Raw genomic sequence first — 26,548 nt, 5'->3', positions numbered from 1 at the left:
GGCCAAATTATTTCATTTCTGTACCTGAATACTACAGTTAGACCGTAACTTTGTCATATTGTATTTTTAATCTATGCTTCACTATTAATAAATACAAGTAAAATACTTGTATATGATTGTTAATATAGAACAATTGGTTTATATTATTATTATTATTTATTATTACAATTACACTTACTTTTTTATTTATTATTCATTCACTAATTTCACATTTGATATATATATATATATATATATATATATATATATATATTACATAATATACACATATTTTTATATATAATATTACATTAATACACACCCACACATATAATAATATAGCCTAATATGATACACACATAATGCACCGTGCATTCAGAGATTGTAGACTAATACAAGCAACTTTTTAAATTCAGAAACGACTGTAAGAAGCCCAACAAGTGTTGCATTTTGTGATCTCAATGAAGTCTCTATTACTGTCTTAATCAAACCCTGGGAGGTGGCCACAATTTCCATCACCATAGCAGAGGACAGACTGCATCTCCTGCTGAACAAGTCTCACACAGCGGAAAGGAAGGAACGCAGGAAGAGGAGAGAAAAACACTGCTGAAACCAATTTAATCTGACAGAAAAGAAGACGTGCAACCATAAATGTCAGAGGTAAAACCGAAGGAGGGATAAAGGGGAAGAAAGTGAGGAGCAAATGTTAGATTAGTCTAGTAGTAATTGTTGGAATGGCAGATAATGACAGTCAAAGGATGAAAAGGAGCATTTCTGGCAAAGATAAGTGCTTGAAATGTAGAGAATGAAAGCCAAAGACGACATTGAAAGAGATAAAGGCAGAACATGAGTAAGTTTGGGAGGGAGAGGGAGAGAGAACAAATGCGTGGGAGAGGAAAGGAGGAGGGCGAATGTCACTCGTTCTTACCTGCATGTGTTCGGTAGAGCTGCTGCTGAGCTCATCTCCAGATTCAGAGTCATTTCTCATTTTCTCCAACCCATTTCCGTGTGACATGCTCCCTTCCATCTCTACCGTCAACACACCTGGGAGTTTCCCCTGGCAACCATGCTCTCGTGGAGGGGATTCCGCCCGCCCTCGTGGAAGTGCAGGGTTGCCATGGTGATAGTTATGATGGTTGTTGTTGTTGAGCAGAGTCAGCTCGGCAACAACGCTCTTCATCCCCGGGTTCTGATTGGTGTCCCGCATCAACAAAGGCGGGGTCAGTTGCCCTGGCAATGGGGAAGGCGTCGTTGAAGGAGGTGGCCTGCCAAAGCTGGACCTTTCCGTAGGAGCGCGTTGGTTGAGATTTTCGTTCGACGATCGGCACTGGCTGATTTCAAGGACGTTGGGGGGCTTTGCGCGAGGTTTGGGCGGTGGCATGAGGGCACGTCGGACCTCTCGGACGTACTGAGCGGGGACATAAAAAGCCTTGGTGCCCTCCTCCCGCCGAACTTGCCACCAGTCCTCGTTGGTTTTACGAACCAACTGGTAGCATTCGCCCTGCCGTATGGAGATGAGTTTGTCTTTCGCCTTGTACTCATAATCGAACTCCACCTCGATATATACCTGCCCCGGGGCGATGGACAAATCACAACGGCCATCCCGTTCCGTCATGGCTCAATCTGTCCGTGCGTTATTCAGAAGACAGACTGTGAGTGGATCCACATCTCTCTCTCTTGCTGTGTCCGCACGACTGCAAAAAGAGAGAAAAAGAGAGATTGTTAGCACACAGGGATTGAAAACACACACATGTTGAAAACTGTGATACTGCTAATCAATAGCAATTGTGACAGACTTGATCTGATCACACATTACACAAAAAATAGGCTACTGTACTTTCCAGTATCAAGGACAGACGCATGGTAACCTAATCATGCGTTAGGACGCCATGGCAACTAACATATCAGTAATCCAATGATCAAATTACAATGACAGGTCTCAAGGAACATAACCGTGCTCACTCACACACCGATCACTGAGTGAACCGAGTGATATTTTCCAGAGCATTGCCTGCGGATCCCTTTCTACCGTCAACATGCATCTGTTTGCCCCCATATCCCACTCTCACATGTACACAATCCCCCTTAAGCATTCTGAGGTTAAATATACACTGTCATGTTCACATATGGTGCTTACAGATGATGGATTGTGACAGCCTTGGGCCGGATATAAAGAGCGGCTGGAATCTCCTCCTTTTATTTCTCTGACTCCTTTGTTCTTTTAGCCATTTTGTGTATATGGAATAAAATGTGTAACTTTCTGATGCATACTATGCACAAAAACTGCAAGTATTTTCTGATCTGGCTAGCTATAATCTTATTGGCTGGCTTTTTGAACAACCTCTGATAGATGATGCACAATCTTTGAAACACGCCGTTTAATCTACTAAATACACTACTGTTCAGAAATTTGGGGTTAGTACGATTTTTTTAAAGAAATAATTTATTGAACAAGAATGCATCAAATTAAACGTGACAGGAAAGACTTACATTGTTCAAAAAAAAAAATCTATTTCAAATAAAGGCTGTTCGTCTGAAACAGCGCAGCGCCTGAAAATAGGTCTAATAGGTTAGACAAACTTAGTCCCGGTCACGTTGGAAGTTACTGAGCTGGGGACTATTTTCAGGCACTGCGTCATATCATTACGCCTGCTGGACTCATGGTACGGCAGCAAAGTTTCTTGATTATTACGCAGGAATGAGAGTATAGTTCCTAGCCATATCAGCCTAGAAAATCGCAACTTTACATTTTCCGTCGGCCTTAGTACACGATGGAACTACAGAAGAGTCAAGTTTTAAATAGGAAAAATATCGAAACTCTTTGGTCATTTTTTTGAGAGAGATGCTAATGGTCTTGTCCGATTCAATGATCTATGCTAAGCTATGCTAAAAGTGGTACCGCCAAACCCGGAGATCGGCTGAATGGATTCGAAAACGGTAAAACTCAACTGTTTAACTCTGGGGGAGTTGTAAAATGAACCTATTTCCAAAAGAAGTGGAGTATCCCTTTAAGCAGCACAACTGTTTTCAGTATTGATAATATTAAGAAATGTCTACTGAGCACTAAAGCAGCATACTAGAATGATTTCTGAAGGACCATGTGACACTGAAATAATGACTTCTGAAAATTAATTTTCGCAGTTTGAGCTGAGCTGATAAATGGTTCGTGTGGCGCGGTTCAAATGAGTAGCCTAGCGCTGTTTCGTTCTGCTTTTGGTGTATAAATATTATATTGAATATTTATAGAACTTTTATCAAAGAAAATTATATCGCAATAATTATCATTTTATCGCACAGCCCTATTTACAGTGTATTAAAATAGAAAAAGGTTATTTTAAATTGTTATAATATTTAAAAATGTGACTGTCTTACAGTATTTTTTATCAAATAAAATGAGGCTTTAGGGAGCACTGAAGAGACTTATTTAAAAAATATAAAAAAACACTTACCCCAAACTTTTGAACAGTAGAGAGACTTTAAATATAGTCCATAACGAAAACAGTTATGAGCTAGACTTTATCCCAATAATGCAAAGTTTGGTTAAGGGAAACTAACATTTTAAAGACGCACTCTCTTAACTAAGCCATGAAACCTTCCCTACTTATAGTTAATCCACATGGTCTGTCCTTTAAGGGTCAGTCATGGAAGCTGATGGGTTTACTAAACATTTCAAAATAGCAACAAATATTATACAACCTGCTCAGTGTGTGTGAAGCCATGCGGCGCTGTCAAATTTTAGATGTGGATTTGATGTGACATAAGGCACCTCTCAAAATAGCCATGGAGGAAAGGGACTGATAGAGGTTACTAAGACTGAATGAAACTGAATACTGTAACCAGACACAGACTACAGCGATCCCTCCACTGAGAAAACCTTGCACTGTTAAATCAAGCACAGAGCCACATACAAACAATTCACTACGCATAAAATAATACCTAATCAGTTGAATATATTTTAATCACGTGGGACATTTCCACATCAAATCATTACATTAAAGCTGTATCATGTTTGTTGGATGTAACCAAACTGTTTCTATTGGAATTATCACAATCACATTGAACCAATATGATTTACCTCAGACACCAATTTGGCTACATTGACCTGACCTGACCATTACACTGACCTAAAGTATAGCCTAATTCTCTTTAAAATCAAACTTAGCTATATTATATTCAACCAATGTATTTTACCTGAAAGTCAAACTTAGCTCATGCACTAAGTCAACTTAGTCAGCCTGTACAGTCAGATGCTCCCACATTAGTCAGTTTCAAGAAGCTGTTAAAAACAGGCATGATTAGTATTTTATGTACTCTAATGATTATTTTTGTATTATTCTTGTACTTCTGTATTTTATTTGCTTTTACTGTCTGTAGTGCTTTGGGTTTTAGAAAAGCACATTATAAAATGTATTATTATTATTAGTTATATTACAATATATTTTATATTGTTTTGCCAGTCTTTTCTAAAATATCGCTACTACCTTCCTGATCATATACAGCTGCCTTTCATCCAAAAGCTTCACAAAACTTTTGATTTTCAACCAAGCTTTAAATTGATGAACTCTCATCGTCGAAGAGGTCAGCTCCCCTCTCTTTCCATCTGTTACTCAACGAGCTTTTGAAGGGATAGTTCACCCAAAAATTCTGTAATTAATACTCACCCTCATGTTCCAAACCCGCAAGACTTTAGTTCATCTTCGGAACACAAACGAAGATCTTTTGAATGAAATCTGAGAGCTTTCTGTCCCTCCATTGACAGCCTACGCAACTACCACTTTCAAGCCAATGCATTCACGAGAGCACCATGACACATGCTCGTTGTGTTGACGCGAGAGCAGACGTTGTTGCGTGAACGTGCGTTGGAGATTAATATTTTGTAAATAAAGTCTGTTTTTTGCACATAGAAAACACTCGCATTGCTTCAGAAAATGTAGGTTACACCACTGGAGTCACATGGATCACTATAATGATGTCTTACCTTTCTGGGGCTTGAAAATGGTAGTTGCGTAGGCTGTCAATGGAGGGACAGAAAGCTCTCAGATTTCAGACTGATGGCGTATGTATGACACGCCAATTCGTATTTCCATTTTTGGCGTGCTATCAACACGCATAATCGCTTTTTAGCGTGTTTATCAACGCCGTTGACTTAACGTTACATTACTCTCTATAAATATATATGACTTACCCCAACCCCGTCCCTAAACCTACCCGTCACTGGGGTTAATACCATTTATGAGTCTTCCCCTACCATCCTAGTAAAAAAATATCGCTCCCCAGATGTAGATTCACATTTTGCTTCGTTTTGCTCGGACATTTAACGGCGTAGACATACACGCGGAATCACTCGGACATTTAACGGCGTAGACATACACGCGGAATCACTCGGACATTTAACGGCGTAGATATACACGCGGAAGATGACGGCGTGGACATACACGCGGATAGCTCAAAATGCGTATAGATAACACGCCACTTGACTTGAAAGTGCCGTGTATGTTTACGCAAAGTCATGATGTCATGTTGCAGATTTCATTAAAAAGATCTTCATTTGTGTTTCGAAGATGAACGAATGTCTTACAGGTTTGGAATGAAATGAGGGTGAATTAATTGACATAATTTTCCTTTTTTAGGTCATCTATCCCTTTAAATATTAACACTGAGACAGTCAAAGGGACTTTGTCATGATGATAAACCATTCAACACATATGTACTAAAACATCATTAGGGTCCTGAACCTCATGAGAAAGACACATAAAACTGAAGCCTGTTGCTGAAACAAAAACGATTTCTCACATGAGCTTCTCAACAACCACACATCTCTTCCACTATACAAGAAGGTTGACCCAGCATTGATTTAACCAGCGTAGAGCTAAAGGCTATATCTACTCTCCCTCCGTGTTCACATTTTGCAGTAAAGACTCGTGCCAGTCTTGGCAGCAACTTCAATCTCTCACATTCTTTCATTTCCTGCATACTTCATCAAGCCCTACCGCAGGCACTCCAATATATGGAGGTACAAACAACAAGACAAGAGAATCTGATTCAAAGAAAACACCACATAATATACAAAAAGAACAAAAGACTAATGAAGAGCATGACTGGTAAAGGAGAGCTGCCAAACACATCTTACTTTAAGGGGCTGTTCACACAGAATCTGTTTTTGCATTTCAGTGCGCTGCTTTTCAATAGTTTTTAAATGTAAACATGCACTAGACAGACACGTTTGACCATTGCGTTCGAGCCTCGCATCTTTTGCATGCAGTTTCACATGAATGACACAGTGTTCTAAAAACGTGGCGCTCAAGTTTAAAGAACTTTTAGAAGAACGCATCTTTAGACCTTGCTTTTCATTCCACTGCCCTGCGTTATGTAGGTTATTTAAATGCAAAAACCTCCTGTATAAATGGCCACTTAGTGTGAACTGATACCGTAAGGGACACATGCCAAAGAGAACTCAGCACTGAATCCAGCACTGAACAACTTATTTTGTGAGAGAACAGAGATGGGTTCTGTATTAATAAACTACAATATAAACGACAAGTTATCGGCCTTCTTAATTGAGTCTCTACTGAGGCGTACAAATATTTGGGGTCGGTACGTTGCATTTATTTGATCAAAAATAAAAGTGATAAAAAAAATTCCGTACTCTTTGATAAATAAAAAGTTCAATAGAACTACTAGAATAGAAAAATAGTTGAAATAGTAATCTTTTGTAATATTATAAATGTCTTTACTGTCACTGTCAGACCATTTTTGTTTTCTCTAATACTAGGCTAATCCAACCTAAAGTTTAGAACAAGCCTGTCCACTAAAACACCCCATCCTCCCTTGACACCACGAACCATAACTTGAGCTAAACATAGTCCATCTTCTCCCTCTGCCAATAACATCCACATTTACACACAGGATCCCCAGGAGTCAAGCATGTTTGAAAGCTCGTGTTACACTGTTATCACTTGAAGGAAGTCTGAGGAATAAAGCCCTTCAATGATTTCTGATAAGTAAGGGACATGGCGACATTTTAAAAAGAAACATTATTAACACACCACAGAGGGGAGAATAACCGGTGAAAGCTCTGATGGCAGTTTTCCACCAACATTAAAACAGCTTGAGGCAAATCTTATCAACACTTGTTAAAGAGTAAAGCAGATCTTCATTAAAGTGAGCAAATAGACTAATTCAATCGAAAAAGTAGCACACGAGAATTTCACATCTACCATGTGTCTCCCATTTGGGGACTTGACTGCTAACCAAAGTGGAGCTTCTATAAACAAGGAGCAGATGGAAGGTCTCCTCTGGGTGTGAGTGCAGTGTCAATGCGGCCAACGCAACGCGTGAAGAAGTTACTACCAACTTTGCAGCAAGATGAGTGAGACTGTCACTCCAGCAGAAATCCCATATCATTGCAGGTGGATCTTGATATCCCTATTCAATTTGACTGAATTTCACATCATGCCTCTATATACTGGGAAAAAGCTTTCGCTTTCTGGGCTTCAAACTTACAGTAAAACCCAGAGCAGTCCCAAAGAGCTTTATACCCATTACAAATGTGAATAATCATTCAGAAACAGCTAAAATACAATATATATGCAGCACTGTATCCAGGAATTGACATTAACACCCACCAAATGCAACCCACTTTGGCAGGTTGAATTTGATATAATACATTTTTCAACTGTAGACTTTTAAAAAGGGCTCTGAAATAATAAACTAAGTGCAATGTAGTGTTGTCAAATATTGATTTTTATCGATACTGAAGTATCTGAAAGGCTTCCAATTCTCATTTTCCGCAGAATAGATACACGATACCAGATGCACTTTCCCTCATCTCTCCGACAGCGAGTTGACACACAAACCAGCCTCCGCTCACTCACTCGTTTCTTTTCCTCTGGATGAATATTGTTGGTGTTACAGGGCTTAAATTTCAGAGTGGGAGTGCACGTATTTCGCATAATTTTACACATTCTCACAGGTTTTGTGCTCACACCCAAAGTTCTTTTTTGCTGCTTATTGCGTTAAATACACACAAAATACTCAAAGCGCTGGTCTTGACGAGTATTCATGTAAACAGTCAGTTAAGTGAACGTAAACAGTTGAGAAAGAAAACATATGTGTAACAGTATAATGGATACTAATATACCTGCTGACAAATTATGAGATAATATTAAAAATATCTATATGGCAGTTTTTTTTGCAAAATTGTGGCCGGTGAAAATGCTGAGGGGCTAGTAACTCAGTAGGCTAGTAACTTTGAAAAACCACTAGCCACATGAGCAAAAAAGTTAATGTCAAGCCCTAAATGTCTCCATTTCAAATGCTAACGTACTACAGAAAGGAGAAATAAATTGACAGCAGTTCCCTATGTATGTAACAATATAAGCCTACTCATTTTTCTTCAGCTTTAGGTTTCAATACTATTGCTCGAAGAAAAAAATAATAATAATAACCAGAGATTAACCAGATTCAAACCAGAGAAGAAAAATATATGGATGAGCCACACAAATCAAAGCAAATTTGAAAGCCATAGCAATTGTTGAGTCACAGACACAAATGCCTTGAACTTGAGAAAATACATGTCTCTGTTAAATCTCACTTTCCCCAAACGGAAACAAGGCTTGTAGTGTGACATTTACACTCTGGGCATGATCAAATTTAGCATTGCTACACAGTGGTCTTCAACATTACATAACATTTAGCAGCACTAAAAGCCAACATGAACCTACTGAGCCAGTTGTCAATTTAAAGGCAAACATCATGACGAGAGGTTCACGATATGATTTCTTTCTTTTTTTCACAAAACACAACTACCTGTATGCCTAAATTTGAAACCTGGGAAAAACCTGAGTTTTAAAGCAGTGTTTATATATGGCTGACAGATAACAGAACATTTTGCGCAAAATTAAGTGTTTTGGTTTGATTAGCCTAGTTTGCAAGTGATTTATAGGCAAAAGACAAGAAGAAAAAGTCTCCAAAAGTTTTGCAAACTATTACATGCTATTTAAGAGAAAGTGAATGAAAAAGTAGGGTTTTGTTCATTAGTGATTCGTATTGTGTTGACAACTAATTTTTATAAAATGTTGTGTAACAATGTCATGTGTGGAGAACGGAAGTGATGAGTAAACAAGATGGGTGAAGCTCGCTACTACTTCTCTGCTTAATAACAAAAGTAGTATTCGATCCCAGTAGAAACAATACATTTAGGCGTGGTTTCACAGACAGGGCTTAGATTAAGCAAGGAGTAGGCCTATAGTTAAATTAGGACAATTAGCTTTTATAAACGTTTCTTAGAAAAGAACATTACTGATGTGCATCTTGAAACAAAACAATGGCACTGACATATTTTAAGATATGTCAGTGCAAGTTGCTTTCAGTTAAGACAGATCAAACATGTATTTTAGTCTGGGACTAGGCTTAAGCCTTGTCTGTGAAACCGGGCATTAGTCCATACCCGATCACTACCAGAACATGACACTACTAAATGCCACAGTGTCCATCACTAATAGATCAGACATAAGTCTTAGACTTTCACCCACATTTGAACTAAAAGACTATACATTTTTGAAAATATAACAAGACGTGATCAATACAGAATTGATAGAATCACCCTGTAGCCTATTGAGACAAGACCTTTGACAGTTTAATGCCTGTTTGAAATTAATTTGTGACTTTCAGTTTTAAAAAAAAAGGCCCTGAAACTCTAAAAATTTAGTTTTCTTTTTCAACAGTCAGTGAAAGGAAGTGCCGAATAAAAATTTAATCGAAAACCTTGAAAAGGAAAAATGTTTCACTGTGAATTTTTCTTTTCAAAAACATAGTTAAAAGAGTTGAATGGCTAAGCTTGACAAATGCAGCCAACGCTACAATTTTGCTATGTATTTATCAATGTATTTACTTGTCTTCCTGCCTGGAATAGGCTACTCATTAAAATTAGTATTTAAAAAGCAATTAATTTTACTCAAAAAAAAATCAGAAATGGTTCTTTGTCATTCATCTTACTGACTTCAAACTGAGTCTTAAACCGATTAAACTCTTGTCTCCCTTCGACAAACAAACACCAAGGCTGGACAACCCCAGCCAGCAAAAAAACCGGTTTGTTTGTCTAATCTACTGAGCCACTTAGCAGCCGTGAACACAAAGTGACCTTGCAGGCGGGACACGCATTATCGACAGCACTTTGTGAAGTGATTTTCAGCCGTCAGGTTCTCACACGTCAAACACTATTTGTCTTTGTTGCAGCGGTTCATTCAAGACGCATGCAGATGAGCCCAAACGTGAGCCGTCACTATTCCTCCAGCGAGCCAGTCCGTAAGTAGAGAGCCCCGTTTCCCCTGGTAACCCGCCTTTGTTTGTGTAGCGGCTGGTCACTCATCACGGTCGCCAGTGCAGTCCCTCCACGGACGAAGGCGACAGCGAGGCCGCAGGAGAAAGGGGGAAGGGTCGGTTCGGCCCATACACTTTCAAACAAAATACAGAAGTACAAACCAACAGTTCTGCCCAAGAAATGTTTACTGTGATAAATAACAGCTCGTTGAAACTAATGATGTGCCATCACAATAATGACACATTTTTTTTTCCAATAGCAAGAATAAACATGCCAACTGCCAACACTAATTCTCGACTAGGATACTCATCATAACTTTGATGAACCGTTTGCGCCCTTTTGACTGATGACAGCTTATTACTTGCAAGCCAAGTGGTAATCAAAACAAACCACATATTATAAACACAGGTCTGAGTAAACCCTCTAAATCACCTCATAACTAGATAATAAAAATGAGCTGCGAGGGAAACACATGGCTGTAATTTAAAAACCCGATGGGAGCATTTTGCCGCAGCACGATAGCAGGTTCCCCAAACCACGGATTACCAAAGCGGCTTTCGTGGTTGGCCGCAAGGTAGCAAACCGCTACGCAACAATCAGTCCCCAGCGGTCCCAACAATGCAACTCTTTATATTTGCAACAATGCGCCTTTGAAGCATAGGAATGAACGCAGAAATCTGCTCATACTGACCTGGCGTTCAGGGGGATCTGGGAGCGGTCATGCCCGTTAGTTGGTGGGTCTTTGAAATAAACTTTTCCCTTGCGGTCCTTGGCACTTGCGTGAAAAGATACTGCGCGGCAGCAACACAAAACACACGATCTGACCGTCTCGCGCTTCCAATCGCAGTAGTTCTCTGTGGGTGAGTGCATGCGCGTTCGCGTCGCTGCGCACTCCCGCCTGTCCTGTGAAGCTCTTTTGGACTGCTGATGCTCCTGTGTTACTGCATCAGGCCCCCTCGTGGTGCTGCAAGGCTCCCATTGATCCCCCTTCTGTTCAATGGAAAGTACGCAGAAGCGTTTGCGTTGTTCTGCATGCACAACACTCTTGTCACACATTTTTTTTTGTACACACTTAAGGTTTTAAAGAACGTTTATTTCATTATATTTATTCTATTGCATTTTTTGTTTTGTTGCATTTGTCATTATATATTTTATTTTGTATATTTTTCATATTAAAAATGTGTTTATTTATTTTCTATTATTCTGTATTCTGTTCTACATTCTATTATTCAATCTTTTTGTGTGAAATTTGCCCAGATTGCAGGGAATTTTATACGATTTGTGTTTATATAAACCATTAATACAAACAAGATAATTAAATATTTATTTAATTTTTAGTATTTATTTAGGGGTTCGTTGCAATAGTCTTCTAATTTTATAGGAAAATTCTAATTGAAAATCAGTGTTATTATGTAAGCTTTTTTTTTTTTGCACAATTATTTTTATTTTCAAGAGCAAATGTGATCATTTGTACAGAGACAACTATTAGTTATTTCTCCTGTTTCTGATATTCAACAAGCAATTATTACCACACACATTGTGACATTTAGGAACAGTAGCCTATATTCTTGTGTCTGTGAAATTCAATTAGCCACAGTTCATGAATCACCTTCCAGGAGTAGAACCGACACATTTTAACAACTAAGCTGTCACCAATTACATTGTATTTTATTTGATTGAACTATAAATGTCAATATCACCAATATTGTACATTGAACCACTGTCCACTAGAGTGTGACACGTTCGACATGATGACATGCTCAAATTCTGTTGCGACAGATTCCAGTATCTTAAATGAATATGCTTTCAACGTTTAAATATATGAAGACCACCGATGCAAAAGCCTCTAAAAGCCACCTCTGTCAAAAATGAGATAATAATATTGAATGCTCTCCGCACATAGTATACGCTCATCAAATACTTTCACTTCAAACTCACTAAATACCGGTTTGAATATATTTGTTTTACGTATATTGCATTATTTTAGGTTATATTTTTTTTAGGCTTTTTCATCTGAAGTCTTCATATATATATATATATATATATATATATATATATTATAATTGTACATTTCTCAGTTGTCTTAACATTTAACTTGAAGATTTTGTTATATATAATTTTTTTATAATCATTATTTAGTTCAGTTTTCATATTTCAGTATAAATTAAGTAAAAAAACTATCTTTAAATTTCCTCAGAATGTCAGAATTATTTTTATTTATTTATTTGTGTGTGTGTGTGTGTGTGTTAATATACTCTTATTCTAAAATAACATCCCTGCAGAGAACCAGTTCAAGTCTTCCGGTTCTGAGCGGACGTAAAAAGCGCTTGTAGTCCTACGTCTGTATTGCTGCGGGTTTAAGAATGCGCAAAAAACTACAGTGCCCGTCGTGCTTTAACAGGGTTGTAGGAGTGTACAGTAAAAAAAAAAATTAAACAGCGGTTCTTTCTCATGCTAAGCATCGTTGGGTTGAATGAAAGTGCGTATATTTGGATAAAAGAACAAGGCTGAATAAGAAACACATTATCTGTGCACATTATACCGTCTCGTAATTCAAATATGGTGTAAGAGTTACAATCTTTTTAAGGCGCTGTTAGCTTTTTTATTGTGCAGCACTTGCTATGGACATGTCATTGCGCAGTTGCAAAAAGTTAGTTCATTTGGACCTGAAAGGGGCACCTCCTAGAATTGACTACCTAATTCAGGTACCTTTCCTTTTACTCTAATATTAACTGTCTAAATAAAACAAACGAATTAAGGAATTAACCACGATTATGTTTCCTCAGTTGATCCAGTTATTTGCTGATCTTGGTGCCAATGGCTTGCTCATTGAATATGAGGATATGTTTCCCTATGAAGGAGAGCTGAAAGTTCTGCAGTCTACGACTCAGCCTCCATACAGGTGAGGGTATATATTTTAAATGTAGAATTTTTTTTTTTTTTTTTTTTTTTGGATAATTTATCTGATGAAAAATGCCTAATATTCAAACAGCCGTGAGGAGATTGCATCTATCCAGGATGCTGCCAGTAAAAGAGGGCTGGAGATCATTCCCCTGGTGCAGATGTTTGGACATTTGGAAGTAACTATGAAACTGATTTTTGTCATTTACATAAAGAAAGAGCCAAAGATTTGCAAGTTTAATATCAAAACACTATGCATTAAAATAAATGTATCAACAAAATAAACAAAATCAAATCATGCATATTCAAACATTAATATTTACAATTTTCTCAATCAGTTTGTCCTGAAGCACAAGGTGTTTAGAGATCTGCGGGAGGTGGACTACTGTCTGGGAACTCTGAACCCACACCATGATCGAGGAGTTAGGCTGGTGCAAGAGATGCTAAAACAAGTCATGAAGCTCCATCCTAAAATTACCAACCTGCACATTGGAGCCGATGAGGTGAAGCCCAATGATTCCTGCAAGAAAACCTGTTACCTCGAGATCTGTTCAGATCTTGAAAAAATAGATGTCCGACATAGGCTGCTAGTTTAATATTGGTCTGTTGATCAAATAACATTTGTTTTATTTTCATAGGTGTACATGCTTGGTCTCGGAGATGAGTCCAAACAGTGGTTAAGTGCTCCAGGTCGGAGCGTTCACAAGCTGTTCCTCAGTCATATCATTAAAGTGGCGAAGGGAATTCAGAAAAGTGTGCCCAACCTTAAGTTGATCATGTGGGATGATATGCTCAGGTCCATGACCCCTGAGACCATTAAAGGTGAGCATTTAATTATTATGATTTTGCTGTGTACAAGAGGAAAGGATATATTCAATAAATGGTGTCATATGTGAAAAAATGTCTTAATTTTCTCACCCTCATGTTGTTCCAAACCTACATTTTTCTGTCTTAATGACAGAATTTTTATTTTTGCGTGAGCCAATTGCCAAAAATCATACAATTATACATAAAAAGACAATAGAAAGGTTTTTTTTTGGAGGGGGTTTGGACCTTCAAACAGGTCTAAAGGGCTGTTCACTGAGGAGGATGCACTTTTTTAATTGTTGGTCTTTGACTGATGCGACACATCTTGCTGTTCAGATATCATACTTAAATGCTCCACATCTTCCACACTTACACAAAGATAATAATAGATAATGAATAAAAGAAATGAAATAAATAATATAATATACTGTTAGTAATGACCAAATCAAACTTAACAGTAATTCCTATCCAATTTGTGATACTATTCTAGAGAGCGGTCTTGTTGGATTAGTGCAACCAATGTTGTGGGATTACAGCCCTGCTCTGGATGTCAAAAACACTGGTACGTTGCTCAGTATTTTACATTACGTTTAAGTTACTGTTAAATGCTTTGAATTATTTGTTCATAATAATGCTTGATCATTTTACATGCACTCTCTCCAGTTGAGCTAATGGAGCTATATAAGTCTGCGGGTATGTCACAGCAGTGGGTCGCCAGCTCTTTTAAAGGCTCGACCACCGTGCACACCTGCGTGACCAGCACTCAGAGGCATGTGGACAACCATTTGCAATGGCTCAAAGTGGTATCCAGCCTGTCAGCTGGCATTGAGCTACAGGGAATTGCACTAACTGGATGGCAAAGGTTAGATGACATCCTCACTATCACTAGAATCAGTCTCCTTATTGGCCAAGGCAACAACATATATGTTTCTTTTTTTTTCCCTTAAGATATGACCACCTGTCTGTTTTGTGTGAACTGATGCCCGTGAGTTTGCCCTCTCTGGCGTCTTGTTTGCAAACTCTTCTGCACGGTCAGTCTCTTTTATTTTTACTCCTTTAAGTTTCTTTTTCTTTAGTGCTTGCGTGGCAAATTGGTTGGAGTAAATGCATATTATGAATGCTAAGCTCACTATAGCTGCTCACTGTGATTCAGGTTGCTTTACTGAAGAGGTTCAAATGAAGGTGGTTAAGACACTTGGCACTGTGGAAATAGGAGACTTAGAGAGGTAACTTTCATTCATACACGTGTCGTGAAAGAAAAAAGCATGTGAGTGTGTAACACTAAGAAACCTCAAGGGTTACTTTGAAATAGACTAATTTACAGCATAATCTTCTCCCAGATCGTCTTCCAAGATGCCTTCCTCCTTTGTTGGGGCGAAACTAGCTGAACTCATAGTGAAGCTGATGTCTTTGCTGGAGTCTGCAGAACTGAGACAATTTCAGAACAATATGTGAGTTCAGGGCCATTAGGGTTTCACTTTTAAAAGATGCTTTGAAGTTATTGCAAAGTTCTCACTAACAGTTGTATTCATTTTTGCATAATAGGTTTGTGAGGGGCTGGTTCACGCCATATCACATTCAAAGGAAGACCGTTAACCCACTTATTGCTCAACAGATTAAAACACAAGCAAAAATGTAAGTCTTTTATTATGAATACAGTAGTGTATAGTTAGCTTTTTTCACAACATTCTTTCTTACCATGTTTCTTATTCAAGTGCATGTGCATTTTAAACAAGTCCCTTATGTGATAATATATATCCCTATTTTTCTTTTCGTCTGCTCCAACAGGATTCTTGATGATGTGGAGATTCAGGTGCAAGAGGTGAGGGGAGAGATGTGTCTTCTGTACTCAGTCTCTACAGTTCAGGAGTGGATGGACCAACACGTCACCCCAGTGCTGGAGCCTCTGCGCAACCTACTGAGAGACACTGAAAGTGTTCTAAATGAAATGGGATTCTGTACTTAATCTACCTCTCAATCTTAATCTAAAATTTGGTGCATGAATTTCATTTGAAAACTTTCTTTGGTTCCTTTCTATTTAAACTCTACTTGCAGTGCAATGTAAAGCATATAGAACAACAACTGAACATCTGAACATTCACAAACAACTGAGATGGCTTGTGTTTGTGAATAGCTATTGTATTCTTTAAAAAAAAGAGGGGGGGTTGGGTAATATATAATAAAATATAACACTACTATGATATTTGTTTCATTTAAAATGATCACCAACCAGTATGTACATGAATGAAATTAAAATCTCATTCTGATTTCCATGCAGAATAAATACATTTTAAACTTTTAAACTTGTTTCTTTTCAGCGGGATTGTTGAATTACTCCATCCACAGAAGTGTTATTTTAGTATGTATATTATTATACTATTTATTGATATTTTGAATTAGCTTTGTCAATTAGTCATTTTTATTAGTATGTATGTATATATATATATATATGTATATATATATATATATATATATATATATATATATATATATATATATATATATATATATATATATAAATGTTTTTTTTAATAATTAACTCTCTCTCTTATATATAGAGAGAGAGTTAATTATTTTTTATTTCAGTTTTAATATTTTTTTTTTAACTTAAACTTATTTATTTCGGTTAGTTCCAAAGGCAACATTTCTAATTGTATAACAACAATTTCCCGAACATTATGTCTGAAATAAAGAAATGCCAAAAATACCATTCTCCAGACTTTTATTTTGTCACATATGGATTTACTTGACCGGGAAGTGATATGTTAAGTCTCACCCATAATATTTGTAGCTTGCATGGGTCGTTTGGATAAACAAAACGGATCTGTATAGCGTTTTACGGCATTGTAAGCTATGTCGCCTCGCGTGAGCGTTACTAACACACCGCAGCAATTTTGCCGTCGTCGTTATCAGCGCGTGTAAACCCGGCCCGTTTAGCGTAACAGCGCCGTGCGGAGCGCTAAATAAAGGCATTTAGTGTCTTATCAAGACGGAACTGACTGTTTGTGCTGCGAAAACATGGCAGAGTTGCACGTTGAACCCAACGCGACTGGCATCATCGAGCAGACCGAGCATTGTGAAATCAGAGGCTCAGTGAACGTGAGACTCCCCTCCCCTACTCTGGTGATTCCGCCCCGGACTGGCTTGTCCAGTCCAGGGGTCTCCAGCTCCAGAGCTGTGTTTGGGTTTCCTATGAAGAGCAACCCCACTTCCCCATCACCAGAAGCCACAGAGAAGCCAGGATCTCGGTGGGTTCGATTGAATGTCGGGGGAACATACTTTGTTACAACGAAACAGACCCTGTGCAGGGATCCTAAATCGTTTTTGTATCGATTATGTCAGGACGATCCAGATCTGGATTCGGATAAGGTAAGGATGATGAAAACCCGTCATTACATGTGATTTTTTTTTTATCTGAATGCTACGTTAACATTGGGAATGAATACATTGTGGACATAAAGGGTTGTATGCGTGCATTTGATTTTGTACTTGTATGCATACTTATAGATGAAGCTCAGCTGGTAAAATCCAGCTTAAATTAATACAATTCTGTCATTTACTCATGTCGTTCCAAACCTCTATGACTTACTTTCCTCTGTGGAACACAAAATATGATATTTTGAAGACTGTTGGTAACCAAACAGTATTGGTTTCCATTCTGTGGACCACAAAATACATTTCTCAAAACATATTGTTTTATGTTCCATAGAAGAAATAAAGTGGTGGTTAATGAGGGTTATTAAATTATGACAGAATTTTCATTTTAGGTTAATTAATAAAACATAAAACAACAGGTTTCTACATGGTCTAAGTTGGTCATCATTATCTGTTTCACTTTCACCAGTTACCATAAACCAACTTGACCACCTTAAGATGACCACCTGCTAACTGGTTTGTTGTTGTTCCAAGATGGTCTACCAGTTTGGACTTGGCAATGACCATTTTAGACCAGCTAGAAACAGGTTAACATGTTCAAGAACCAGCATGGCCACCTTTTCTTCCCCATTGTGAAGTATATCCGAGTGAATCGGCTTCTCGTAAAAGAAAAAAAATGTAGGGTGGGACTTTATTTTTTCCATCGGAAATTGGTTGGATCATTGGTTCTTTGTGGTTTGCCATTGCTGTAATCTCATGCGAGTGACGGGTTGTCCCGTCCTCAAGCCGGTAAACATCATCAGAGAAGAGATGTCATTGCAAGAGGGAGGGGAACTTATTTTGATTAAAGATTATGAGGGAACATGAATTAAAAAATCAATTGTTGTACACTTATAAATTAAATACTGCAATATTCCATAAATAAGAATTGTCAATTTTGATATCATAGTGACTTTAAGCTGGTAGCATTTCATAAATGTCTTGCTGGTCCAAGAAAGTTTACTAGCTTGCTCCACCATCTTAGACCATCTCTAGACCATCTAGCTAGCTACCATGTTAAGTTTTCTACTAACTTGAACTGTTTCACAGTGCAGCAGAGGATTTCCTCTCCAAGGTGCCAATTCATGTAAAAATAGCCATCACAGTTTGCAGTTTAATAATCACTGAAGATTCTCATTTGAAAAAAGCTGTTGTTGCTACTCTAATTTACCCTAATACTGGAGAATGAAAGGTCTCGCAAACTGGGTTCTGGAACATTTTCAATCACTTGGTAATCAGTCGCTACTTTACCTGCTGCTTGAATGATGTTAACATGACGTTAATGGTTTCAGTGGTTTGTCAAGGGGGGTTTTCACAAATTATTTAACACTTTTAACTGCAAGTGAAAAACAGTGATGGTACAGGAAATCGAAAACTATGAATTGCAATTGCAAATAGCACTATTCACACTGTTAGTTGTCTTTTCTCACAGGATGAGACAGGAGCATATTTGATTGACAGGGATCCCACATATTTCGGACCCATCTTGAACTACTTGAGGCATGGAAAGTTGATCATCAACAAGAACCTCGCTGAGGAGGGTGAGATGATCTGGGCGTGCTGCCCTCAAAAACTTCTTAATGGAACAGTAATGACCTAGTTTCGTTTAGAAACATAATTTTTTTTGTGGAAAGGGACCACAGTGTACTCACGTAAGAGATAATTTCCTGCAGGACTGGTGAGATATTGAAAGGCTATGTGTCCAATAATTGTGTCTTTTTTTTGTGAGTCATTGCTCCAAATTGTGACAATGGCAGTTATTGCATGATGTTTTTGTTTTGTTACCAATTTGGTCTACTTGTAGTGCATCATTTCTAATCTTCTTCTTTTATTAGCATGGATGTAGCATTAAAGGGATAGTTCACCCAAAAATGTTTAATTCTGACTTCTTTCACTCACCCTCATGTTGTTCCACACCTGTATAATCTTCTTTGTTCTGTTATACACAAAGTAAGTCCGTACTATGAAAGTCAATGGAGTCCAATGATATTTTGGACCCCATTGACTTTGATTGTATGGACAAAATAGTTGAAACATCTTCTTTTGTGTACCGCAGCAGAAAGAAAGTTATACAGGTTTGGTAGGACATGAGGGTGAGTAAATGACAGAATTTTCATTTTGGTGTGAACCATTCTTTTAAGACTATATTTTTCCAGATATTTATTTCTGATTACAAAGCAGTAACCACATGATAGATTTTTTACTGATTCTCTGGCTACTGCAGGTGTTCTAGAGGAAGCTGAGTTTTACAACATTGCGTCACTTGTGAGGCTGGTGAAGGAGAGAATACGAGACAATGAGAACAGAACGTCTCAGGTATGTGGGAAAATAACAGCCGGAGAAACAGGACATTGTGGTTTTTTTAATACAATCAATCAGCAAGTTTGCTAGTTCACTGGCATTACTTAAAGGAGGTATTTCATTCTTCGACTTAGGGATGGGACGATTACTGGTTTCACTATAAACCACGATAAAATGTACTGACGGTTAGTATTATCGTTTAAAATTTAATTATCATTAAAACCGTATTTGATTATCGCGATTTTAATAACTCACTGTAAATCCTGTACAGCCAGCAACAGTCTGACGCAGGCGCAGCGTGTGTGACCATCACCCACTGTTCATAGCGAACGCAAGGCAAGTTAACTTTGACCTCAATACCAAAACTACGCCTGGGAAATAACTTAATTGGCCACAAAATGTTGTTTTGAGTTGAAATATTTTATCTCACTCACTTGAAATAAACGTGAAGCTTCCGCGAAGAAAAGTTCGCAACAAGTGGCTTTCAGCCAAAGACAAACGATCAAGTTCAAACAAGACTATTAAGAGTGACATTTAAGGGATAATAATGTATATCATTGTACACTTATTACACCGATTTTTTTTTTTTTTTCTCATAATTACGGGGACATATTGAATTGAGATTAATGTTTTAAATCTTACCTGTTTATAAATCCATTTTGTACAGCGTACAAAACAATCGTCCAAAAACGGAGACGCAAGACGGCAAGTTGTATTTGAATGAAACGAGAGAGCGCGTCCGTTGCGATCAGGTTGCGATACATGGATGTGCGCTGTGTTATAATGCGTTGCTATTGACGACGGTCATTATAAGGAAGGAAATGCCACAGAATATAATCTTGCTTTAAAAAGTGCATAGAGCTGCTTGTTTTATTTATTGTTTGTTGATTTTCAAATATGAAACTGTTTTTAGTGTGAGCGTCAGTTCTTTTTGAACACTTTCATCTCGTTTTAACAAAACCGCGATAATATTGATAATCACGATAATTTTGGTCACTATAATCGTGATATGAAATTTTCATACCGTCCCATCCCTACTTCGACTTTAAGCAGTCTGTGCCAAAAGGCAAGGGTACTTATCATTGGAATGTGAATTCCTCATTCGAAACTCTTTAGGATCTGAAAAAGAACTTTATTTGAATCAATGTTCCTATAATAAAATAGACAAGCATTGACATAATTAGAGAATTAGCTTTAAGGAATAGTTTACCCTAAAATGAAAAGTCTCTCATCATTTACTCACCCTCATGTCGTTTCAAACTTGTATTTCTTTCTTTCTTCTGTGAAATGCAAAAGAAGATGGTTTGAATAATGTTCACGCTGCACTTTTCCATACAATGAACTTTGTGCTTCCATTGTATGGAAAAGAGTATCTTTCTAATAACTTGTTGTGGTTCAATGGAAGAATTAAACTCACAGGTTTGAAACAACATGAGGGTGAGTAAATAATTTAATTTTTGGGTGAACTATCCTAAAATGGGTTTCTAAAAACCTGTGCATCTTCACAGAATTAATTCTGTGTGAATTCATTATGGAATATGATTGTTTTTACAGGGCCCTGTGAAGCATGTGTATCGTGTATTACAATGTCAAGAAGAGGAGCTCACTCAAATGGTTTCCACCATGTCAGACGGATGGAAGTTTGAACAGGTAGGTTTTGTTTTCTCTTCACAACCCCGTCATATAATGTGATGCTATTGACCGGTATAGGACAGGTACAGATCCTATATGTCTAGACATGCAGTATTGTACTGTAGCATATTTGAACTCAGACATACTGCAGATCTCTTGATAGCTCCTTGATGTCTTATCAGGTTGTTTCTTATAAGTCATGTCCCTCCAAACAACAGATTGTGGATGCTGTACATTGTTTTTTTAGAGATAGGCTATGTCTACACCTTTCTTTGGGAGATTGGGACTTACGTAATTTGCTGTTTTTGTTGCTTATCTGTTTGCTATGGTAAAAACTTGACTCAACTTGTCCATCTCAAGCTCATAAGCATCGGCTCCTCCTATAACTATGGCAACGAGGACCAGGCCGAATTCCTGTGCGTCGTTTCCCGGGAGCTCAACAACTCCACTAACGGAATTGTTATCGAGCCCACTGAGAAGGCTAAGGTATGATGAATTTTTTTATTACCTTATTTAGTGTAATATATTTTTTGGAAAACTCTTTTTTTTTTTCTTTTTTTTTTTTTACAAAATATAATATTTCAAATCAATTATTAAACTGAATGAAGTTTAAATGAAATGAATAAATAATAAATAATAATATAATTAAATGCAATTGCAATTTTTTTTATCAGAAACATCTTAGCAATTTGATTATTTTTTTTTTCTAATTCGTGCAGCCCTATTATTATTATTATTTTTTTTTTTTTTGCAAAAAAAGTTTCGATTAAATAAAGTAAAATATAATACTGATTATTGTTGTTGTTATTATTAGTAGTAATAATAACAGAAGTAGTTAATCAAATAAATAAAATAAAATAATAATACAATAAAGTCTAAAAATAAATAAAAGTGGTATTATTTAGTGTTTATTAATGGTCCTTAACTGCCATATCAGATTGAGAATTTTTTATTTATTTTTTCAAAATTGTAGAGCTCATCGTTGTCCTCATGTTTCCCCAACAGATCCTTCAGGAGAGGGGGTCCAGGATGTGAGGAGCCCAGACAGATCTCCCATCCCTCACTTCCTTTCTCCAGATCGTCCTCCACCATACAGCTGACTTCAAGTTCATTAGCCCACCACCCCTCACCTCACCGTCCCCCTCCTCCCTTGTGCCTTTCCACTGTGGGGGTTTCAGTCCCCCTCCTCCCTGCAGTGCTGCAACATTAACCAATCAGCACCACCACTAACTATCACTGCTATTATCGACTAATCGAAAAATGTATCCTCACATTTGATGCAAGACTGCTCAGAGAGAGGATTACAGGGAAGGATTCATCATTCATCCTAATGCTTATTTATGCAGACTTCATCATCATCCTCCTCATATCCCAGTCATTATCATCATAATCTTTACAGCTGCTGGCTTTAAATGTTTAAAGGGGGCTCAGTTGCCCCTGTTGGCTCGGCTGCATCCACTTGGACCATAATCTCCTCAGGACTTCCAAACGGCGCGCAAGATAGACTCCATCTACCGTCAATACAGCTTCTATTAACAAGCGCATTATCTAATCGTTATCAGCCAAATCCGCATCATTTCAGCATTCACTTCCCATTGCCTGGTCAGACCAAGAGCACAGCAGATGGCGCAATGGATAAAGAGAAGACAGCGGCTTTTGAACTTCTTCAGAGTGGCATGTTTCTTTCGTTAACTACCCATTTACCCATCTGGAAAGGATTAGAGGAGAAGGGAGAACTCATACTGCCAATTGTCCGGTCAGATGCCCAAAATCGCGTGTCCACCGCTGTGAAGATGTCTCACATTTCCAATTCGCTCTGGTTGATTTTTGTCATCCTGGATTTTTTTTATTTTATGCCTTGTCGCTGGATATTTCAAAGCATCAAAACAGGAAATAAATAACAAAACAAAGAAATATGTGGTTGTAGGGCATGTGAGGCTTATGTATATTACAAACATATGTATTATGAAAAGGCCGAATGCAAGTCATTGTTAATATCTGTACCATAGTGGTCAGGGTTTTTTTTGTTTTTTTGTGGGTGTTTATCAAGATGAGTTTCTCTATTTTATTGGGGGAGGTTCTGTATTGACCCCTAATGTTTTATTGTTTTTTTTAAACCTGGTCGCCGAGATGTGAATTTGTTGTGTGGTTCCTTCAAACATTATGTCGATGACTGGAAAAAAAGAAAAAAAACAGGATCAGGCCTACATAGTCCAGGTGTTTCAGGAGACTGTTGTTAGACAAAGTGCCCACAAGTTTTGAGTCAGGGCAAAACTGCATTAGTGGCTCTTTGTTGCATCTCTTTTTCTTTCTTTTTTTTTTACACTTTTATGACATTTTAGATTCAGACCCCATAACATTTTGGCTATTTAACTGTTTAACTCATTTTTGTTCAAACAAAGTCTGATCACGTCAGTGGAATGTTTTTGAATGTAAAGGGCTCCATTTATTGTGGAACATTCTTGTCTTTTTCCCCCAAAATCTAGTTGTAGGAAACTCAGAAGTAAAGACCAGGAGACTTGGTTGTATCTTCAGCAGGATTCTTTATTGAGAACACAAGCTGTCGGTAGCTGCAGTCATCAAGCCTAACTAAGGCAGTGTACATTGTAGTTTATATAGATTTTAGTGGGCAATGCTTAGATATGGAGACAAAGCACCTGGGTGATGACCTTAAACAAAGCATGCAAATGAAGTATACAGCTTTAGGAACCTGCCCAAGACTCTAGAGTTTTACCAATCCTAATCCAATCAGCATAACTATTCAAAGACTGGGACAGGGGCTCCAAGAGCCATTAAAGACAAAAGGTGAGTCTCTCAGTAATCTGACTCTTGCTGGAAACTTTGCTTAACAGCTGATATCATAATCATCATAACCTTAAATGCTAAATTCATTGTACTCTACCTTGGTTTTTCATGTTATGTTATGTAAGGACATAAGATCAGCAGATCTTAAACAGATTCTTAAATTTGTAATCCCACACTTGAGGTAAAGCATTTTAACATTGAAGCCCAGTCTTTGAAACCAATTGCCCTCTTTGTTTAAAACAAATCTTCAGAAGCAGATCTTGATCTCCTGTTTTATTTTATTTTTTAATAAATGCGTAGTGGTTTTTCTGAATCTACTGTGACTACATCACAAATTGTCAGTATTTGAACGGTATCCAAACTGACTTTTGGTTATTCATATCTTTTGATAAACTATTGAATCTAGGGATCGGTGTAAGATGGCATCATGTGCGTGGACTTTAGGTGACGTTTTTATGGTCTTCAGTGTTTTAAAGTGTTGTCTCTTTCTCTCTAAATGCCGTCAAGGATTTTACCTCTTTATCACAGTTTACACTCATGTCCTTTTGTTTATCATATCAAGAAGGCATAGTACTTGAGTTTGTGAGCTACAGTATACTTTGTTTCTGTGGTTGTTGGTTGTTGGTTTTCTGTTTTTTTTGGTTGTGTTAATGTTTTCCCCCTCCTGAGGAGAGTTTATTTGTTCAGCCTCAATTATTACCGGGACCTCGGCTCTTTCACAGGATCCTATTGTACATTCCCATTGTTCAAATAGGTTTCAGGTCTGGTTTCAAAGCAGAGTCCTGGATTCAAATCTAGAGGGCACTGTCTAAGTCTCTCTCTAACTTAAGACCCACTTGTTTGTCTAGTGTTGTGCCTTTGACCTGTCGTGCCCTATGTGTTTTTCACTCCTAGATTACTCTTCTTAAAATGCAGATTCTTAAAATTTCATGTTTGTTTTGACTAAGTCAGTTCTGTTCCTTGACTCAGATACTGAATGTGCCCGTTTCCCTGAGTTTGTTATTGTTCTTGTTTCAGTGGTTCATCTATATTTAGCTTTTTCATTTCTGCCCCAATGCACTTTTAATTTTGCACCTACCTACATTATAATGTTCTCACTGTGTGGATTTTGTTTTTAGATTTTGTTATATTTTTAGAATCGTACCCCATGTCAGGCATTAGAAAATGTCATGTGCAGTCTCAAGTTTTATTTAAGACGGTTCAGGAAACTGATATGAATGTCACATTGACTGCTGATGCTTTACAGCACTTGAGACTTTGAGACTTCTTTGTCTTGTTTCCTTAAAGAAATCTGCCATTCTCCTTTAGGTCTTGTACCACATGTTGTTTAAGACCAAACAAAAAGATATATAGATAAAAAAGATATTTTCTTTGTGAAAATATTTATGCTATTCTGAAAAACCAGGAGGTTGACGTTTTGGAACAGCAACTTGGAAGCATGCAATGTGTTGAGTATGTAATGTTATATGCTGGGATGTTGTCATATTGTAAAGGTATATTGGTGCATGGACAGTTGACAGATGGTATTAATAACACTTAAGAAGTGGAAAAGCTGGCCCTATTTTGTTTGTTTTGTTGAAATCACTAAAATCAAACTTGAAAAACTTGCTTGCTGAGGCAAAATATACTTTGCAACACCCCCGTATTTTTTTTTTTTTTACTTTCAATCAATGTTTTCGAGCCGGCCAAAAGTGCAGTCCTCTGTCATAACATTTTCAGATAAAAGTTAAAAACAAGGTCCGTGTTTAACTGAAGTTTTTTTCCCCCCCTGCCATTATAGTTAGTCTACAACACCTGCATGCTTTAATATACAGTACACACACATTTAAACGTGCTGAAAACCTGCTCTTTCATCAGATGTTTTGGGTGTATTGCATTGTCAATAGTATTGATGTAAAGTGTCAAATATGTCACTAAGCTATGGAGATTGTGGAGCTAAGTGTTCTGGAAATGAATAGTCTTGATCAGACTGTCCTTTTCAATGTTCATTTTTTTTTATGTTTTCATTTTTGAAGTTTGTCTTCTGATGCAGTTTCTTGCAATGTACAGATTGCAAAATGATAATGTTTGATTTTTATCATAAAATGTGTTTGTGTTTCAGACTTGTGGCATGCTCATTTTGTGTACAGTTTTTTTTACATTAAAACTTTGAATATGTATTCTGTTATAAAATATTTTGACATTTAAAACAATATAAATCTATATTATATTTTAGATTTTATGCTCACAAACCGTAATTTTAGGACAACGAAATATTTTTGAGCCTAGGCTAGGTTAGGGTTAGGGTTAGGGTTAACTTTCACTATTGAAATGTTAATTTGCCATATCAGGAAAGCTTTATTTTAAAAACTGATGTTTCATTTCCATGGAAACCCTGTAAATAGGCTA

The 26,548-nt window shown here is 37.4% G+C and overlaps 3 protein-coding genes across 10 annotated transcripts in view; 2 read left to right on the top strand and 1 right to left on the bottom strand.

Annotated features, from left to right (window-relative positions):
• Positions 1–11,268, bottom strand: part of arhgap12b (Rho GTPase activating protein 12b) — a 57,140-nt gene extending 45,872 nt beyond the window's left edge. For 5 of the 8 annotated variants that reach the window (XM_084434195.1, XM_084434197.1, XM_084434196.1 and 2 more), the window contains exons 1-2: positions 10,992–11,168; positions 908–1,673 (exon numbers count right to left, since the gene is read on the bottom strand). In XM_084434195.1, the coding sequence (XP_084290321.1) occupies positions 908–1,594 (687 nt within the window). In that variant the 5' untranslated portion in view covers positions 1,595–1,673; positions 10,992–11,168. Of the gene's footprint in view, positions 1–907; positions 1,674–10,991 lie in introns of all 8 variants that reach the window. The other 3 variants (XM_084434199.1, XM_084434202.1, XM_084434198.1) reach the window with 2 other exon arrangements.
• Positions 11,269–12,689: 1,421 nt separating this feature from the next.
• Positions 12,690–16,308, top strand: hexd (hexosaminidase d). The gene is made up of 12 exons (XM_084434023.1): positions 12,690–13,005; positions 13,087–13,202; positions 13,293–13,380; positions 13,540–13,704; positions 13,840–14,023; positions 14,499–14,570; positions 14,672–14,870; positions 14,957–15,039; positions 15,162–15,234; positions 15,349–15,459; positions 15,554–15,643; positions 15,797–16,308. The coding sequence occupies exons 1-12, from the start codon at positions 12,922–12,924 to the stop codon at positions 15,972–15,974; spliced, it is 1,443 nt and encodes a 480-aa protein (XP_084290149.1). The 5' UTR covers positions 12,690–12,921; the 3' UTR covers positions 15,975–16,308.
• A 448-nt stretch (positions 16,309–16,756) lies between these two features.
• Positions 16,757–25,495, top strand: kctd2 (potassium channel tetramerization domain containing 2). Its single transcript, XM_084433851.1, has 6 exons — positions 16,757–17,377; positions 18,855–18,963; positions 19,647–19,738; positions 21,278–21,373; positions 21,716–21,841; positions 22,361–25,495. Exons 1-6 carry the CDS (start codon positions 17,027–17,029, stop codon positions 22,388–22,390), a joined length of 804 nt encoding a protein of 267 aa, XP_084289977.1. The 5' UTR covers positions 16,757–17,026; the 3' UTR covers positions 22,391–25,495.
• Positions 25,496–26,548: the final 1,053 nt, after the last annotated feature.

This window comes from Rutilus rutilus (genome assembly GCF_951802725.1).
Source record: "Rutilus rutilus genome assembly, chromosome: 16".
NCBI classification, from domain to species: domain Eukaryota; kingdom Metazoa; phylum Chordata; class Actinopteri; order Cypriniformes; family Leuciscidae; genus Rutilus; species Rutilus rutilus.
This window is presented reverse-complemented; position numbering and strand designations above follow the sequence as displayed.

What these genes read in the sequence shown, in the direction of transcription:
- hexd (XM_084434023.1), top strand. Translation starts at nt 12,922, where the DNA reads ATGGACATGTCATTGCGCAGTTGCAAAAAGTTAGTTCATTTGGACCTG. An exon ending in ACGACTCAGCCTCCATACAG is followed by an intron (nt 13,203 to 13,292) that starts GTGAGGGTATAT and finishes ATATTCAAACAG; the next exon opens with CCGTGAGGAGATTGCATCTA. An exon ending in TCTGGATGTCAAAAACACTG is followed by an intron (nt 14,571 to 14,671) that starts GTACGTTGCTCA and finishes CACTCTCTCCAG; the next exon opens with TTGAGCTAATGGAGCTATAT.
- kctd2 (XM_084433851.1), top strand. Translation starts at nt 17,027, where the DNA reads ATGGCAGAGTTGCACGTTGAACCCAACGCGACTGGCATCATCGAGCAG. An exon ending in ACGGATGGAAGTTTGAACAG is followed by an intron (nt 21,374 to 21,715) that starts GTAGGTTTTGTT and finishes GTCCATCTCAAG; the next exon opens with CTCATAAGCATCGGCTCCTC. An exon ending in AGCCCACTGAGAAGGCTAAG is followed by an intron (nt 21,842 to 22,360) that starts GTATGATGAATT and finishes TTTCCCCAACAG; the next exon opens with ATCCTTCAGGAGAGGGGGTC.